The sequence below is a fragment of the Oryzias melastigma genome, linkage group LG5 (genome assembly GCF_002922805.2).
Source record: "Oryzias melastigma strain HK-1 linkage group LG5, ASM292280v2, whole genome shotgun sequence".
Lineage (NCBI taxonomy): Eukaryota > Metazoa > Chordata > Actinopteri > Beloniformes > Adrianichthyidae > Oryzias > Oryzias melastigma.
The window spans coordinates 3,532,485-3,549,567 of record NC_050516.1 but is presented as its reverse complement, the minus strand read 5'-3'; the positions used below and the strand labels follow the sequence as shown (position 1 = coordinate 3,549,567).

General features: G+C 39.4%; 1 protein-coding gene across 1 annotated transcript; it reads right to left on the bottom strand.

The window, feature by feature from the left end:
* Positions 1–3,753: 3,753 nt before the first annotated feature.
* On the bottom strand, positions 3,754–16,849 carry txnrd3 (thioredoxin reductase 3). Its single transcript, XM_024269847.2, has 16 exons — positions 16,503–16,849; positions 15,878–15,938; positions 13,166–13,275; positions 12,954–13,079; positions 12,797–12,869; positions 12,605–12,724; positions 12,391–12,533; positions 11,474–11,589; positions 11,078–11,303; positions 10,914–11,006; positions 10,624–10,700; positions 8,243–8,399; positions 8,037–8,144; positions 6,782–6,877; positions 6,545–6,679; positions 3,754–4,549 (listed from the first exon to the last, which is right to left on the bottom strand). The coding sequence occupies exons 1-16, from the start codon at positions 16,617–16,619 to the stop codon at positions 4,487–4,489; spliced, it is 1,821 nt and encodes a 606-aa protein (XP_024125615.1). The 5' UTR covers positions 16,620–16,849; the 3' UTR covers positions 3,754–4,486.
* Positions 16,850–17,083: the final 234 nt, after the last annotated feature.

Here is a 17,083-nt window from a genome sequence, read left to right as displayed (position 1 = left end):
AAAAGATTAATCTTTCAGAGGTGTTTGAAGAAACAATAATAATCAATGGTGTTTGAAAGTACCTTTCAAGAAACTCAAGAACACTATAAAAATATATAATAAAAGCATATTAAATATCAGCTGACAGAATATGACAGAAATCAGAGCAAAAGTAAATATCTAGAAGACAAATTGCAATTTATTTATTTATTATACTGTACATGTTGTCAACAAAAATCCACTTTAAAAGCACATGAATACTTTTTTTCTGTGCTTAATTTAAATATTAATTATAATAAAACCAACCACATTTCCAAAACTGCAGAAAATTTCCATTAAACTAATATGTATGCATTTACCTTTGTTTAACAGAGGTGGTTCTCACCTATCTCAAATAAAAATGTAATTGTTATGCTAATGTAATTTCTATGAAAGTAGAAATATGACTTAGAGATTTTTAAGCAAAACAATTTAAACAAAACAGTTCTTTCCACTGAGACTGGAAAGATGTAAATTCAAATCCATGATAGAGTCATACTAAATACTCTAAAAGTGGGACCCAGGCCCTCCCTGCTTGACTCATGGCCATCATCATTTGACTCTGTCATAATAAATGAAAATAAAATCACTGAGATGACGTAAGGCCGCTCATGTGAAAATGCCTTTACTGAGGCATCTGATTGGTCAGTTTATAACTTCAGAATAAAATAACAGAAAAAAAATTAGGATTAGCAAAAAGATGTTTAAAAAAAATGTATCAGAACAAGACCATTTATTCTGACAAATAGAATGAAGGTCTTATTGTTCGCTCAGGGCCTCCAACTTCTAGGTCCACCACTGCTTGAGTAAATGATTTCTATAGGTTGTATCTCTGTTAATCTCCAACAGGAAATAAGGGATGAGTTTCCTAGGAAAACTAGCACAGACTGCAAGTCAGTGTTTTGGAAATGCAAATAAAAATTAATCAGAAACTGTTTGAATAACTGTTTGTCGTTGTACTCCACAAATACATTCATAGTGACTCACTTGAGCTCATTTTGTTTGGGTTAATATTTAGCAGAAAAGGCGCTGTAGTTCCTCGTGGGAGCACGACGTTCAGTCAAATGAGCTGGGATTACAATAGCTGGGATTTTACCAGCGCTTCCTGCTGATGTGTGTGGAAACCAGCAAGTCACTGTGATATGGAGAATGAACTTTGAGTCTTCGGTGAGTAAACCGTGTCAGGAACGGCTTCGGATTCCTCCTGACAACTTCCTCGAGGATTCCTGGTTCTCATGTGTCAGCTGGGATGAGCTGACGGCTGATTTAAAAAAAAAAAGAGAAAAAAAAGAAAAGTGAAGTGAAGTCATTAATGCATTCTCATTTTGTTTAGTTCACTATTTCACACTTCCTGTTGGGACAGCGGTCAAACAAAAATCTGCTTTTTTTCACTTTTTATTTAAAAAAGTGTTATTATTTATGGAAAAAAATATTATCTAAAATGAAAAAAAAAATGTTTGTTGTTTAGAATTTACATTTTTTAATCATTTATATTTATAATATAATTTTGAAATGTTTTCATGCTTTAACAGATTTTTGTTAAAATATATGAACAAAAATTTAGATGAGAGAATCCTAAAGATAAATTAAGGACAAATGAAGCAGAACGGATATAAAACATCTTAGAAAGGATCCAAAGTTCCAGAGACAAACAAACAAACAAAAAACATCACAAAAGCTGAAGTTATAAATAAAAAAGATGCTAAGAAATATTTTTTTACAAAGCTGCTAAACTAATCAACAGAAATACAATCGACTTTACACACTAAAAATGCTGAATTAAACACAGAAATAAACAAAAGACATCAAATTACTAAAACAGTGACATCACAGGTCAAAACAACAACAGGCGACAACTTTCCAATTTCATAAAAAAATGAGTAACTTTATTTAAGAAAAAACAGCTAAAATGTGGAAAGAATTATAGCAAAAGCAACGCAAAACAAAAAATGTTAATATATGCTTTTAATAAAAATATATTTCTTTTTCAGTTAAAAAAATCTATAAAAATAAAATTTGTTATTGATCTATTTTTTTTTAATTATCAATATTTTGAAAATTCAAAATGGATTTCTTTTTTTTTTTTGGCACTCCTGCCGTTCCGTACATCCTGCCCTACAGCAAACCTCTGTCCATATTTAGTAGCACAGCAAACAGGATTGAATCCATTATCTGATCCCACTCACTGATTGTCTTCAATCGAGCGGTTATTAGTGAACTAAAACTCATCAAAGTGCAGGTCGTCATGGCGACGGGTGCAGGTGACAGGGTTTTTCCGACGTGCTGGAACAAACAAAGCCTTCACACCAGCCTGGATGCTATTGATCAGGAGATCCACTTATGTGGGCTGAATAGTCCCGCAGAGCCACCGAGGAAGGGAGGCTATTATCCCTGCTGGGCTCTCTGATGTTGGTGATATGAATGGGCTGCTGAATTCAATGGAGTTGGGTTCTGATCCGCTTAGCTGTCCATTTACAGAGCATCATCCTGTCTATTTTTAAAGTTCCTCGTGAGCTGCAGTTTTCTAAAGACAATCATTTGTGAGCAAGATTGTTTAGCGCCCTGGATTTTTAAAGCAAAGACAAATATAACGTCATTGATATACAGAAGTAAAAACCTAATCAAATGTAAACATTTTATGAAGACTATGAATTTAAAGAGGAAAACTTAGATGAATTATAAAAAATAAATAAAATACCTTATTTTCATGTGAAACATTGCTCAAATGCAAGGCATTACAAGAGTTCACCAATGTAGTGAGCATCAATGCAAACTGTCTTTTTGCAGAGACTTCTGGGAAATTTCTAGGGCCCTGGATTTTAGAATTTTAGATTTGGACAGCTCTATAAAATGACACATGGTGCATAAAGTAGAGAGGGAATTTGAACATAACCGTAGGGAACATTCAGATGTTTCCTAATTCTGGTTTTCATCTTTATCTGTCATGTAGACCACTTTTCAGCCTCTTAAGGTGAGCTGTCACAGTAATCTTTAACTTGAGCTGTCAACAATGGCTCTTACTCATCCAATTTTATTGGTCAGTTCGTCACTCCTCACCGTCTTCTCTTTTTAACATGTGGTTCTTTGAAGTTTCAACCATAGACTGTATATGAGATCTGGAGTGAGTGACCCCTCTCCCCTGGCGTTCTTAACAGGAGGAGCTCACTGGTTCCAAGAATCCAAAATCTCAGAAACCTCTCTTGAGAAATAAAGATATGACTCAGTCTTTTTTGTCTGATAACCGTGTATGCTCGGATACTTTATATTTTCATGCTAATCCTAATTTTTTTCCATGTTTTTCAGTGGTTAAAGTGATTCAATCAGATGACTCAAAAGTTTGCAGTCTAACATCAAATGTTCAGTACATTTTACAGTTTGTGTAGCTACTTTCAAGTAGTAGGGGCGTGGCCTCACAACAGGCTCATTCCTGATGGATAAGAGTGGTTGCCATGGAAACAACTCAATCATTGCCTAATGAAATTGTCTGGCTCTATGATGGCAGCGTTCATATTTGGGGGAATAAACGGCGACTGAATTGCCTTCATCTCATGGAGATGGCAGTAAGCCATTTTCTGTGAATGACATCACACTCACTCGGTCCATTTCTCTATATACAGTCACCGTTTCAACCAACCTAATGAGCTTTTCCACGCAAACTTTCTTTATCCAAATTTGCCTTAAATGTGTTTGTTAGCTTTATCTAAAATCAAAATCAGACAATAAAACAAAAAGATGAAGAGTTTATTCTTTATTAACTGTTGAGAGGAGAAAAGAAAAAAAAAAAAAAGTACAGAGCTTTGAAAAGCAACAAACATCTCACTGATAGTAATCAGAATACTAAATATTCTTATATACAACACGGAGAGACAGAAAGAAGCTGCAACTGATGAGTTAAATTAACAGTAAAAAGATTGGGACTTCAAAGACCGTGAAGTCTGCAGACCAACACAGCAAAGATAAATACAGAGATGATCTCAAATCTGGGACAGCCGATATGTGGAATGATGAGGACATCAGAGCCTTGTGTCCAATCAAATCCTGTTTGTGCGGAAGCTAGCCTTCAGTCTGTGTAAGCAGTGGTTGGATACAGCTGGGTGGGGGGGGCTGTTGGACGAAGGGTCTGGGCCTCCATCGGGTGTTTCTCCAGAGGGACATCGATCCTGGCTCTCCTCAGTGCTGCAGGTTACGAGCCAGGACGTCACAAACAGCACCAGAACACACGGCGTGTGCTGGTGCTCCTCTGAGAACACGCCGCTGAAGCCCAGCAGGCAGAGTGACCCCGCTGTTCAGCGAGCTGCCCTCCACGTCAAACTCTCTGAGCCTCGCGCATCTTTGGGCCGGCCTCGCTAGTCCTGAGAAACGCCGGCGCTGTAAACTCGGATGTTGAGGCGAGGCGAGGCTTTAAGGCCGACTGGGAGACCGGAGAGTGTAACGGCAGAGCAACTCGCTAAACGAGCGGGGTTTAACCTCAGCAGCCGGCCTGTTTGATGTCTGCACCGGAGCTCTTCGTCACCTGCAGAGTGGTGAAGACCTGAAGGAGCAGAAAACAAGAACGCAGATTTAAAACAATTCATTTGAAGAAAATCGTGTTTTTTTTCCCCTTTACATCTTCTTGAGGGGTTTGAGAGCTCTCAGTTAAGGGTGATGGTTAGGTGCTACATGCCAATGGCCCCGCCCCCAACTCAGAGGAAAATTTCTAATGAACTTCTCTGACTCTGTAGAAACTATGTCCAAGAAAACAACAGGTTTTCTGATTTGGGCTTAAAATGGCAAAATCATACCATTATATATCGCACTTTAAGACGCACTGGATTATGAGGCGCACTGTCAATGAATGGTCTATTTTTTAACTTATCACACTTTACTGTGTTCACAGTAGTATTAGAACTTGTTTTATGCAACAAGCGCCGAGCTGCGATAAACGTGCTAGCCGCGTTAGCTTTTTCACAATCACAACCATACCTGCAACTCTCAACCTCGTTTGAAAGACATTAAAATAGACTGATGCCGCTAAAACAAAGACTACTGTGGCCATGTTAACTCCCAACCTTGACGGTAACAAAAATAAATAAATTAAGAAAAATATACACATTAGCTGCGTTGGTATATTCACCACACTATTAACTCCCAACCTTGTTTGTGACACATACAAAAAAAGAAAAAAACATAAGTCCAAAACTGCTACATGTTAGCCACGTTAGCATATTTACAATAACACCCAACCTTGTTTGTAACTGGTAAAAAACACATGCCAACATTCTGACAGTGTCGCGTACCTCTGAAAATCAGAAAACACAACCAGAATAAATCCATATATAGGTCACTCTGGATTAGAAGGCACACCATCGGTTTTTTGAATACAATAAAGGCTTTTAGGTGCACCTTATACCGCAGAAAATACTGTAATTAAAACGAACAATGGGAACGCTTTAAACAACAAATAATTAACTCTCAAACCATTAATGCTGTTTGTGTTCATCTTAAATGGACATGTGACATGGAAAAGGAAAACCCAGAGAACATAAAGACGTCAACAGCTTAATGTCTACACTCAACATTGATTACAAAACAAAAACACAGGAAATTGAACCAACATCCTCCTACAACAGTGATTCCTGTAAAACTGGACGGTTTCACCACTTTTACTCCTTCCTGTTCTCAGTCGGTACGGTTGACACATACTGGAGTGACTGATTTATAAGCAGAAGCTTCAACAAGTCAAAATGGATTCCACAACTGAAGCAGAGACGAAACCCAGCAAGTGGTTCTGACCCAAAAGAAGCCACAACACAACTTGTCTAAACCTGAAGCAGCAGCTTCATTGCAATTGTTTTTTTTTAGACAGCTGATGAGGAATGCATAGAAACTTGTTTGTAGAAGTCAAAGGGAAAGTTTTCATTCTTTTTCCCAGCAAATGAAAATTATGCTGGCTCCGCCCACAACTTTTGATCCAAGCCAATATTTCCTTTAGAACAGATTAGACATCTAAAGGCCCAAAAGTACCAAACAAAACATTACAAGACTCAAGATTTGTACATTATTGTTAAAAAAAATACAAGTTCACTTATTCCTTGTATAAAGATGGATAAATCTGTACATCTAAATTTCCTTCAAAATAAGAGCTAAAAAATGTTCTTATTGGCAGAGCCAGATCATCTCCACTTCTCAGTCTCACTGGCCCACAGATGTCAAATCAAGATGTTTTTGCAGATTTGGAAATGGTCTGAATTACTTTTGTCAATTATTCAATTATTGCAACTGTGGGCCCTAAAGTTTAGGTGGAGCAGAAGCTGAAGCAGTAAAACAAGTCGTTGCTATGGAGTCTCACTCCTCACAACTCCAAAAAGTCTACAACGGGTTCAACCAATTCTTATGTTGAGGCTGTGTGAACTTCATATTACTGGGTATGGCTGCCATGGCAACAATGAGAAAGGCCTTTGATCGGGTTGAAGAGTTACAGTAGTTGAAAGAACGTCTACACTGGAGCTTAAAGGTCCGGATGTAAAAAGTTAAAGAGTTGCTCTACCTCAGCACAGGTGGGGTGAATGCCGATGGTGCCGTCCAGCTGATCCTTTGTGATGCCGCACTTCATGGCGGCGCCGAAGCCCTGAGTCACCTCCCCTGCATTTGGGCCCAGATAATGGAACCCAATAACTCGCTCCTGAAACAGCGAGTTTTATAACCATCATCCACACGTCAACTTGTACAGAAAAAGAGAAAGCAGCAGTTGTGGTGAAAAAGTGGTAAAAGTGAAAGAACGTACGTTGTCGAGTTTGTTGCAGATGATCTTGCTGTAGCACTTGTTGTTGTCTCTGTTGGGAACTGTGAATTCCAGAGGCCAGAACAGAGTGTGGTACACCTGGATGAGATGAAAGGTGTGATTGAAGGTAAAGATGAAAGACTAAATTTGCTTTGATTTCAAACAGACTTTCATGATAGAAACATCAATGATGTTTGTATGATTGTTCTGTTTTGTCTTGGTATGCATGTTGGATGTCTTCAGTTATTTGCGTTGAAAACCAGTTTTTAAACAGAGTCAGGCCCAATTATTTTCAATCTGATCCTGTTTAATAAATTAATTAATTAATTGATACCAGTTTCTTTCCCATTTCAGGTTTATGAACATCTTAGGGGATTTCATCTTTTATCAAATCTCCATATTAACTAATGTTGAAGTTGTCCCCGCCCACATGAAATCCTGTCCACCTTTTTCATGGGAGGGATCACACATCCATATAAGGGTGGGGTCATATGGGTCTAAAATTCCATAAAACTAGCCTTTGTCTCACTTACTTCACCTTTCACCCTTACTACTCGCACGCAGCATACCCGTAGAAAAAATATTCATGAACATTTTTGCTCTACAGGCTCATCAAGTCTTAAAGGCCAACTGTGAAGCCCCTACAGGTTTATCCATTTTCAGCCCACAGACATTCACAGACAAACAGAAAATTATCCTATGGCTTAGTAATATAGAATTCTGACTTTTGAGCAAGACCTTCACATCCAATGAGCTCTGAGATGTTGCAGATTTGCAACATTTGGACATGTATTCAAACTTTGGACATGAAACTTTTTGTTGCTAATGCACAACCAAGTCCTACAGAGGTACTCCTAATTTAAAAAGGCTCATAAAATATGAATGTGGAGTAATCAGGTAGTTAGCATTTAGCTGTTGGAAATCTGCAACCGAGAGGATTTAACATGTATTAAAATGATGTAAAACAACTGAATTTGTTGTTTAAAAAAAAGTTGTATTATAGGCCAATGGGATAATTAGCAAATGATACCAGGATGATAGATCAAAGGGAACTTATCAGAGGGCATCATTTGGTCAGATCAGCAGGTGAAGTGTATCGATAGATAAAAACCATAAAGAGCTTCTCTGCATAATAAAAACAGAAGTGTATCGATGATAAAACATCAACACAATGCAAAACCATCAGGGTGTTGGCAGCGTCTTTGTGATAGCGACGTGTCGTCTGCTGAACCCGATCTGTCATGAATGTTTCAGTTACCTCGATGTTCTCCAGTCCGTACAGCTCCACGGCTCTCTCCTCAGGCAGGCCGCAGGAGCCGTACTCCATCGGGGTGAAGACGGTGGTGGGAACGTTGATGTAGTCGCACTGTAGGAGCACAAACAGTCACTTCACGGTTCATGACAGATATTTAATACCTGTCAGCACTTATAAAAAAAAAAAAAAATACAAATCTGCTGATTTACCTTGAGTGTTGAATTCCCGTAGAGGCGGCGTGCCAGCAGCTTTCCTGCCTGGATGGCTACGGGCGTCAGCTCCCATTTACCCTCCAGGATGTCTCCGATGGCGTAGATGTGAGGCACGTTGGTCTGCTCTTCATCGTTGACTGGAATTTTTCCATTCCTTAAAGAAAACAAGGAGAGGTTCAGAGCCGTTTCTGCAGAATTTAGCAAACCTGGTTCACGGCTGATAATGACCGTGTCCAAATTCCCTCACCACTCACTAAACTCTAAAACACTAGTGTGCCCCGTGTCTTAACGTAACTCAAACACATGCTCAGTGCATTTTTTTACTGCTGAAATTGACGCCAACCATTTGTAAAAGTAAACACTTACTAAATATGAACATTTTACGAAGATCATTTCTAAACCCACTGTGTTCTGATGAAGAAACCTTGGATGGTTAATAAAAACTACATTTAAAATAAATAATTCAAATTCAATGCATTATGGTCCATATTAGCAATCTAGAGAGTATCAATACACTGGTTGTTCGCCAAGACTTATGGGTAATTTCCAGGGGACTGGATTTTGGAATTGTGCATTTGGACACCCTGACAAAATGGTGAACTTTATAGTGCACAGAGTGGTGAGAGAGTTCGGACAAAACCTCGGAGGAGTTCTACAGATATTTTAAAGCTACAACTCCAAAAAAAAAAAAAAAAGTCAAGTTTTATGCCTTTATGACCATTTTCAGGCTCCATGTACAAAACGTGCAGCCATTGAACGCACATTGCAAGTTAAATCAGGAACTCTGACTTGTTAGTGATTCACTGAAGTTCCAATAGTTTGAAAACTGCAGATGAGAAATCAATAATTGTGGTTTGTGCCTGGACGGAATTGTGACCCCAAATCTGTCAGATCGGAACAGAGATGTGAAAGAAAAAGCCTTAAGGAAGTGTTGCAAAATTTGCATCGGTTTAAGCCCCTTCTCGTCCATCCAGTGTGAACACTGAAGGGTAAATGCGCATTCAAGAACACACGTCAAATACCTCTTTTGTACGTAGCTTCACAGTTAAAATTCTGCAAATCAGTAAAAACAGTCATCCATTAAGGCTTGAGTTTGAATTCTGAATTAAAAATGAGTCTGAACACTTAACTACAACAAGTTTTAATCACAAGATTTTAGGAATTTTATCCTCAACTGTTCCAAATTTTCTCCTAAAAATATCAAAATCTTAAGTCACTTTTCTTTTATCTTTTCCTGAACTTCTTGCTTTCATAAAGAACTTGTGTTTCGTAACTTCCATCATTAAGAGTAAAGTTTTAAATTTAAAAAAAAGAAAAGAAAGCAGTCTGGACTTTGTTTATCTTTCATTCATAAATACAGTTGACCTTTTCTTTAAGAAGCTTTTAACTGACGACACTTGCTGAGTTTTACACAGAACTGACAAAGGAACAAGCTTTAAAAATAATAATAATTATTATATTTTCTATTCTATTGATAGGGTCAGGCATGCAGAATTAAAGCCATGATTTTATGAATCTCAATTTAATCAATTCCATAAAGGAGTAAAGCATGTTTTTACATTGTGCTTAAATCTTCAAAGTTCTAAATGCATCCAATAAACAATTTTTGGCTACAAAGATTCAATATATAAGAAAGAGGAACAAGTAATTACTGGATTTAAAAAAAAATAAATCTCACAAAAAATAGAAATAAAATACTAATGCAAGTGTAACTTAAAAATATTTGAACCATCTTTCAGGCAGCAGAATGGTGAATAGGGTCCAAAATGTCAAAGTTCAGTTTGATTTATCAAAACTTTGTTGTGAACAAACGGCGCCTGACCGTGACGACGACTCAGGTGAGGACGAGCAGAGATGAAGCTGATACGGTTCAAGAGTTCAAGACAAAAGAGAAAGCGAGTCACAGGTTAAACTGGCTGCCTTTGTGCTCATGAGCCTTTAATCAGGGCTGCTGCTCCACATCAAAGCTGGGCCGGGTCAAAGGTCAAGCTGAGCCGCTCAGCAGCTGCGGCGCCAATGTTCAACTCTGCAGCAGCTTCGGTTCCATGTCCGCTACACCGGTCATGAGACCAGAACCTGTGACTCAGAGGGGTCTGAACTGAGCATGTGCAGTCCAACCCCCCCATCCCCCCTGCCGGTAAAATAGAACCAGCTGCATTTCTTTGATAAAACAGCCACCAAACTTCAAGATGTGCTCAATATTGATTTCCAGCAAAGCTGAAAAGCCATTTTTGAATATCCTGCTAACAAATGCAGCAAAAACAACAACAGCCCCCTTATCTCCCCCTTCCCAAACACCAGCCCCCCCATTAGAAGTGCTGAGTCACCGTGACTGCACACTCAGCTCAAGGCTGAGACACGACAGGATGGGAACTTACTTTGGGTTCACTCTGACGCCCGCCTTGTCCAGACCGATCTTATCCGTGCACGCGTTCCTCCCGACGGCGATCAGAACCTGAGGACCAGAATGGGTCAGAAAAGCTGATCCTATCGTGGCTGGAGTTTAATTATAAGTTTATTTTTCCTAAAACATCACAGATGAGTCGCATTTTTTAAGCGAAGTAAACAGTTGAATTAGAACATTATGTGAATGAAAAATGGACGAGGCCGTCTAATTTGCATGTTTTTCTCCTGATCCAAGTGCAGATTACAAATGATGAAGACGTACGGTGTTGTACTCGCCCTCGATGATCTCGTCGGTCTCTGTGGATTTGGCCGTCACCTTCAGTCTGCCAGGAGATCCGGCCTCCAGCTCTTCGATCTGTCACAGCAACCATAAATTCAGCAGGTTTGAAGACGACTGAAAGGCCTTCAGGACGTGCACCGACGAACCTTCACGGGGACAAACTTGCGGATGAACTTCACGCCGTGGCCCTCCATGTACTCGCCGGCCCGGTTGGCCATGTCCTGGTCGAACCCTCGCAGCAGAATGGAGCGCACCATGATGGTGACGTCCAGGCCGAGCCCGGCCAGGAAGCCGCCGCACTCCAAGGCCACGTAGGAAGCCCCGATGACCAGAGTCTTCCCGGGACAGTAAGGCAACGAGAAAAGGTCGTCACTGGGAAAAAAAATGTTTTAGAGTTACAGAACTGTGTGTTGATCTTTAGTTTCAGAAGCTGCTGCGCACCTGGAGTCAAATTAACAAAAAAACAAAAGTGCAGAAAATATTTGTCATTTGTGGCTCTTAAACTAGTTGGAAAGGTGGGCCGTCCTCACTTGTCCCCTCACCTGGTGATGCAGTATTCTCGGTCTCCAGGGATGTCCAGATAACGCGGCCTCTCACCCGTCGCCAGGACAAACTTTGCTGCCGTGTAAAACGTCTCCTTCTTTCTTTTGTTGGTCGCCTGGCAGAAAAGAAAAAAAAAACAAAAAAACAAGATTCCGGATTTAACAAAACACACTGAACATCAAGTGCAGCTTTAGCTGCAGAAATCTTATGTCAGGAAAATTAAGTTTTAATAAATGTGGTGAATTTGTTCCGAGTTCCTTTGTTTCTATCATTTATCATTTCTGATTTTTCTTTTTTATTTATACGTGCTGAAGAAATATACCCAAAAATGAATAAAACATCAACTTTTGCCCCATTATTTGCTTCACAAAAAAAAAAAAATAAAAATAATAAATAAGTTTGTTCCAAGGCTGAAAACAACCACAGCACAGATGCCTGTAAAAAATTAAGACTCATTTTCACTTCTTCAAGCAAAACAAATTAAAATAAAAAGTCTTTCATAAAATAAAAAAGAAGTCCTACTACATCAACGAAACCTCAAGAGTGCAGCTTTGAAGCTTAAAATTCAAACTAAAACAGACGGATGCTGGGATTTTTCCATCAAATCCCACTGTGGGAACCAACCACCATGAGAGCCGTTTCTCAGATTGTGATTTGTAGGATTGAACCTCAATAATGTCACAAACTCACTGCTACACAGCTTAGTGAACGTTCACAAAGTGCAGCACAAATCAAGAACTGCTTCCTTAAACACGGAGAAACAAAAAAATGTCAGCCAACTAAACTGAATAAATGAAAGAAACAAGTTTAACATTTAAAGAATGTCAACAGAGAACATGACCGGGATAAGAGGCTTAAGAATCTCCGGTCAGGAACAGGTTTCCAGCCGACCCAGGAAAGCTCTTCATCTGCTCACCTTGATTTTGTGCGGCTCCAGAAACTCTGCGTAGGCGTTGACGTAGTTGACGTTCTTATCTTTCAGAGCGACCCGGTAGCCCCAGTTCAGAGAGCCGATGTAGTTGTTCACCGCCGTCTTCATCGTCTCCCAGTTATGTTTGACTGAGCGCAGACAAGAAAACGTCAGATTTCTGGAGGCAAACAGAAGGCGGCACAAACCCGCCGCTCCTCACCGTTCTCGTCAAACTCCCAGCCGAACTTGCGGGCGTCCTCCAAGGCCGTGCCCAGCAGCGCCGTCTGGTGCATCAGCTTCTTAGGAATGCAGCCCACATTCACGCAGGTTCCTCCCAGACCTGACGGCCAGCGTGGAGAGGTTAACTTCAGACCCATGTGCATCCTCAAGGATCAGAAAACAAGTCTCTCACCCCAGGTGGTTCCTTTAGGGGTGGGCTCCACATAATCCAACACCATGACCTTCTTCCCCAAATTGGCCGCTTCCTGTTCACAGCAGTTCCAGAGTCACCGTCCACTCAAGCAGCTTGATGAGGAATTAAGATAAAGAAAGTAGGCGGGGCTAGTCACCTTGGAGCACGCAAGACCTCCCGACCCTCCCCCGATGACGATCAGGTCGTAGTCGTAAGCTTGGTCGTCTTGGTTCTCCTCCGCCTGTCCGCTCAGGAGCTGCTGCAGGCTGCCATCTTTGTGAGCCTGAAACATCCCGCCAAAATAAAACGCTGTAGCAGAACCGCTAACAAAGCAGCCAGCCGTGGCGGGGGGGTCGCTTTGATCCTCACCTGCATGGTTTTGTCACAGCCGCCGACGTGCTTCTTGTTGATGAAGACGTTGGGGACCGTCCTCTGTCCGGTCATCTCCAGCAGCATCTCCTGGTAGTTCGTTCCCTCGTCTGGAGACACGTGTTCATAATTGAGGACAATGAAGAGGAGAGTCACATGTTTGAGCTGACAGTCGGCTCTCAGCTGATCCAACAAATAAGGAAAGCTTCGTTCTTTGATGGTCGGAAACAGAAAAGGTTTCATTTCTGATCTGCAGGATGATGTAAAGACACTAAAAGATGCTCTAGCTACTTTTAAAAAGGTCAAATGTTTAACTTTTATGTAAAAACCTTAATAATCAGATACACACCCTTTAATCTCGTACTTTGTCCTGCATTTGCACACAGACTCCAGCAGGAGAGCTTTCACAGACTCAACAACCAAACTTGTCTGAACAGAAAAGAGGTTGCAAGCAAAGGCTTCTGGGATATTTTCCAAGAAACTGTTGCAATCCTTGAACATTTATCTGCAACTCTGGTAACCAACATCATCCTGCAGATGACTTATGAGGATCGAGTTTTTACAAAACCTGGTGCTCAAGGGTTAAAGGAAACATAAGACATGTCTGTTTATAAGAAATTGTGTAATTTAAGATAAATTGTTTAAACTAATTTCTTACTTTTTTTATCTGAATAAACTGAACTAATTTATAAGATATTTACTTAAAAAGTTCTTATTAAACTCAATATTTGTCCAAAAAAGGTACATTTTAAAAAGATGTATTTTACCTTGTTTTGATTTAATAGAATCGTTTTAAAAACAAGTCAGATTATCCATCTTTTAGTTGAGATTTCTAGTTTGGGGTTTGATTCTATACAACATTTTGTGTTGCAATGTTTATTTGTTAAAATAATCTGAACAAAAAAAACTAATCATTACATAAAGAAAGAAAATATACTGTATATATTTTTGGTGTCTCTTACATCTTATTTTTCTCTGGGATGGTGGACATGCATAAAGAGAAATAAGCTTAAAATTGTATTTCTGAGTGTTTTTTTTTTTTAAATTGTTGTGAATCAGGAGCACACACAAAAAAATACATCTAAAAATGTATTTTTGAAGTAGAAAATGCACTGGGCAAGCTACAAACTCCCTGCTCCAATTCCGATTCATCCCCTTGCAGACGATTAGATCCATGAATGTCTTTGTTCTTGTTTGAGCTGCATCTGGCTCTAAACTGTACAGGTGGACGGCTTTAATACAGCTTCCCACTTTTGTTGCACCTGTAATGTGCTAATAAGATAGCAGGAAAGCATGTAACAGAGAGCTCTCAGCAACAGGAAAGGAAAAAGGGGCAGGATTGCTCAAAATACGAAATGGCTTATAACTTTTGACAAATGGTCGGTCCTTTCAAAATAAAAGACTTTCCTTGTTTTATGGTATCATCTCAATGCAGCAAATTTAGGAGAATATACTGTCAGTAGTGAGTAAAAAAAAAACTGCTTATTTTTCTTTATTCTCTGTGTTGCAGCTCTGCCAAAAATTCTTAAATCTTATAAACCAAAATCAAATCAAAGCTAATTCAGTGACCATTACTCTAGTTATTCAACCAATAATAGGTACCTAAAATACTTCAGTTTGTTCAAAAATAGAAAAATTTACAAAAATAATCCTTGAACATGCATTTTTGTTGTGCTTACTTGTGTTTTTTCCCCCTGTTGTAGCTCAACTGTTAAACTACAAACTGTTCTATGGATTGTTAATATCATTGTCAGGAGCCTCGCAGAGTTGATACATGATGTTCGTCAACTCTTTGGGAATAGATAGAATAAAGTTTGAGCTCACTTGTTCACTATACTACTTATTTATTTTTTTTTAAACTTTTGTTACCATTTAAAATTAAAAACTGTATTTTTATTGTATTCAGAGAGCCACAACAACGTGGTAAAACAGCCACATGTGGCTCTGCAGACCCCTGACATGTAGACTTTTCATTGAAAGTGGTTGCATGACGGCACGTTTCTGAGCCAAGTGTGAACATAACATTAGGAAAATAAAACTGAACTACTCCACATTTCTTTGGATATACCAACATTGGACTTAATTGTACATTTATTTCTTATTAAAGCATGGAAAAAAATACATGGAACCATTTATTTTAGCAAGAAATGCTGTTTTCAATTTGCACTTTTTCTACATCAGAGCATTCAAAGTCCCGCAGTGTAGAAGCTCCATAAACCTGGTTATGAAAACGTTTCTTATCTGGATCTGAGCTGGTTTCACACCAGATGAAATGAATGAGTGTCACCGTGATGAAGTCCATCTGGGCTTAACTGATTTTTTTTTTCTTTTTTTTTTTACTCATAGCCTTCTGTAAAGAATGCGGCAGATTGCAGATAGAAATGCTCTGACCGCCTTTCACAGCTGCAGACACCCTGACAAACAGAACAAAGCCAAACCTGTCTGAATGACAGACTGAGGGAAATATTTGATAACCACAACTTCCTCAGTCCACCAGCATGCAGAGTTTTCACACAGCGGTTTGTTTCAGCTATCCGTCTCCATTTTCACGTTTTACAACACATTTATGGCCTAGTATATGACCAAGGTTGGTTTCAAGGAGTGATCATTTCAGACATTATGAAAGCCTCAACAGTCAGGTGCGTTCAGGGGAGTCAGGACATCAGAACACTTGGCACTATCATGTGGGAATCTGACCAGAACCGGTCTTACCTATGAGGTCCAACTCCACCACGTTACACTCCACTTTGAGCTCTTTGAATAAATCCTTCACCTACAAACAAAAACAACAAAAAATACAACACGGTTGCTCAGAAAAAAGGGTGGAAATTTAACAACTTTGTGTAACTTTCTTTGGTAATAATTAGCTAGGTTAAATGCTTTCTTTAACATGTTTGGATATTTTAATTTATTTAATAAAAAAGGGAGAATAATTATAAAAGAATTACTTCTGCTACAAAGCGTGAAGCAGGTGCTCCAGGCGGAACCAGCGAACTAAACTAGATATTATCAATTTAAAGTAAAATTAGCCGCCAGTAGAAACTTACGTAAGCCACTTTTCAAAGAAAACATCCATCTATTTGTAGAAATTTCGACTTTATATGACTCAAAAATGAGTGATATAATCTCTCGGATTAATTTAATAACTTTCAAAGTTATTTATTTGATCAGAAATATGTATTTTAATGAGTTTTTTGTTAGCAATATTGTTAGCATGAGGACTGAAGCTAGAGCAAACCAGCAAATAGACGGGGCCTTGAACTTGGTGAAGGGGTGGAAACACGAGTTTTCTGATCGAGTAGAAGTACAAATCGATTAGTTTAAAGATAAAACTTACCCTGACACAAAACGGACAGGAGCTTTTACTGAAAACCATCACCGGGTTGGACTCGATTAGCTGCTGTATTCGCAGTTTGAGGTCATTCTTCCCTGCGTCGTTCTCGATTGGAGGCATTTTCGCGTCGTTCCTGAGGGTTTGCGCGGGGCAAGCACCCAAAGCCGGATAACAAGAGGGTGGAGGGAAACAAGAGGGATTGTGTCCTGGATCCCTCTATCACCGGGTAAGAAAAAAAAAAGGAAATCTATTTTTTTGGAAGAACCAGGCAGTCCGGCCGTGTGCTGCGCCTGCCCTTTCAGCAGCGAGTCATCTATCACCCGCGCTCGGAGCCGGCTGCGTTTTCTTGTCTCGCTGCTTTAGGTGCACTTGATATGTCTCCTCGGGCTTTCCGTCTTCACCATTGTAACCAAGGGAGAATGGAAGGAACTCCGCCCACACGGTATGCCCAGAACTACTAAACGAGCCTATCTTAAACATTCGTCATAAAATGGGAGTTTATAGTCTTTAACTACCATTACTCAGCAAAAAAATGTAACAATAGAAATATTTAAATTTAAAGATTTAAAATGTACAATACCAAA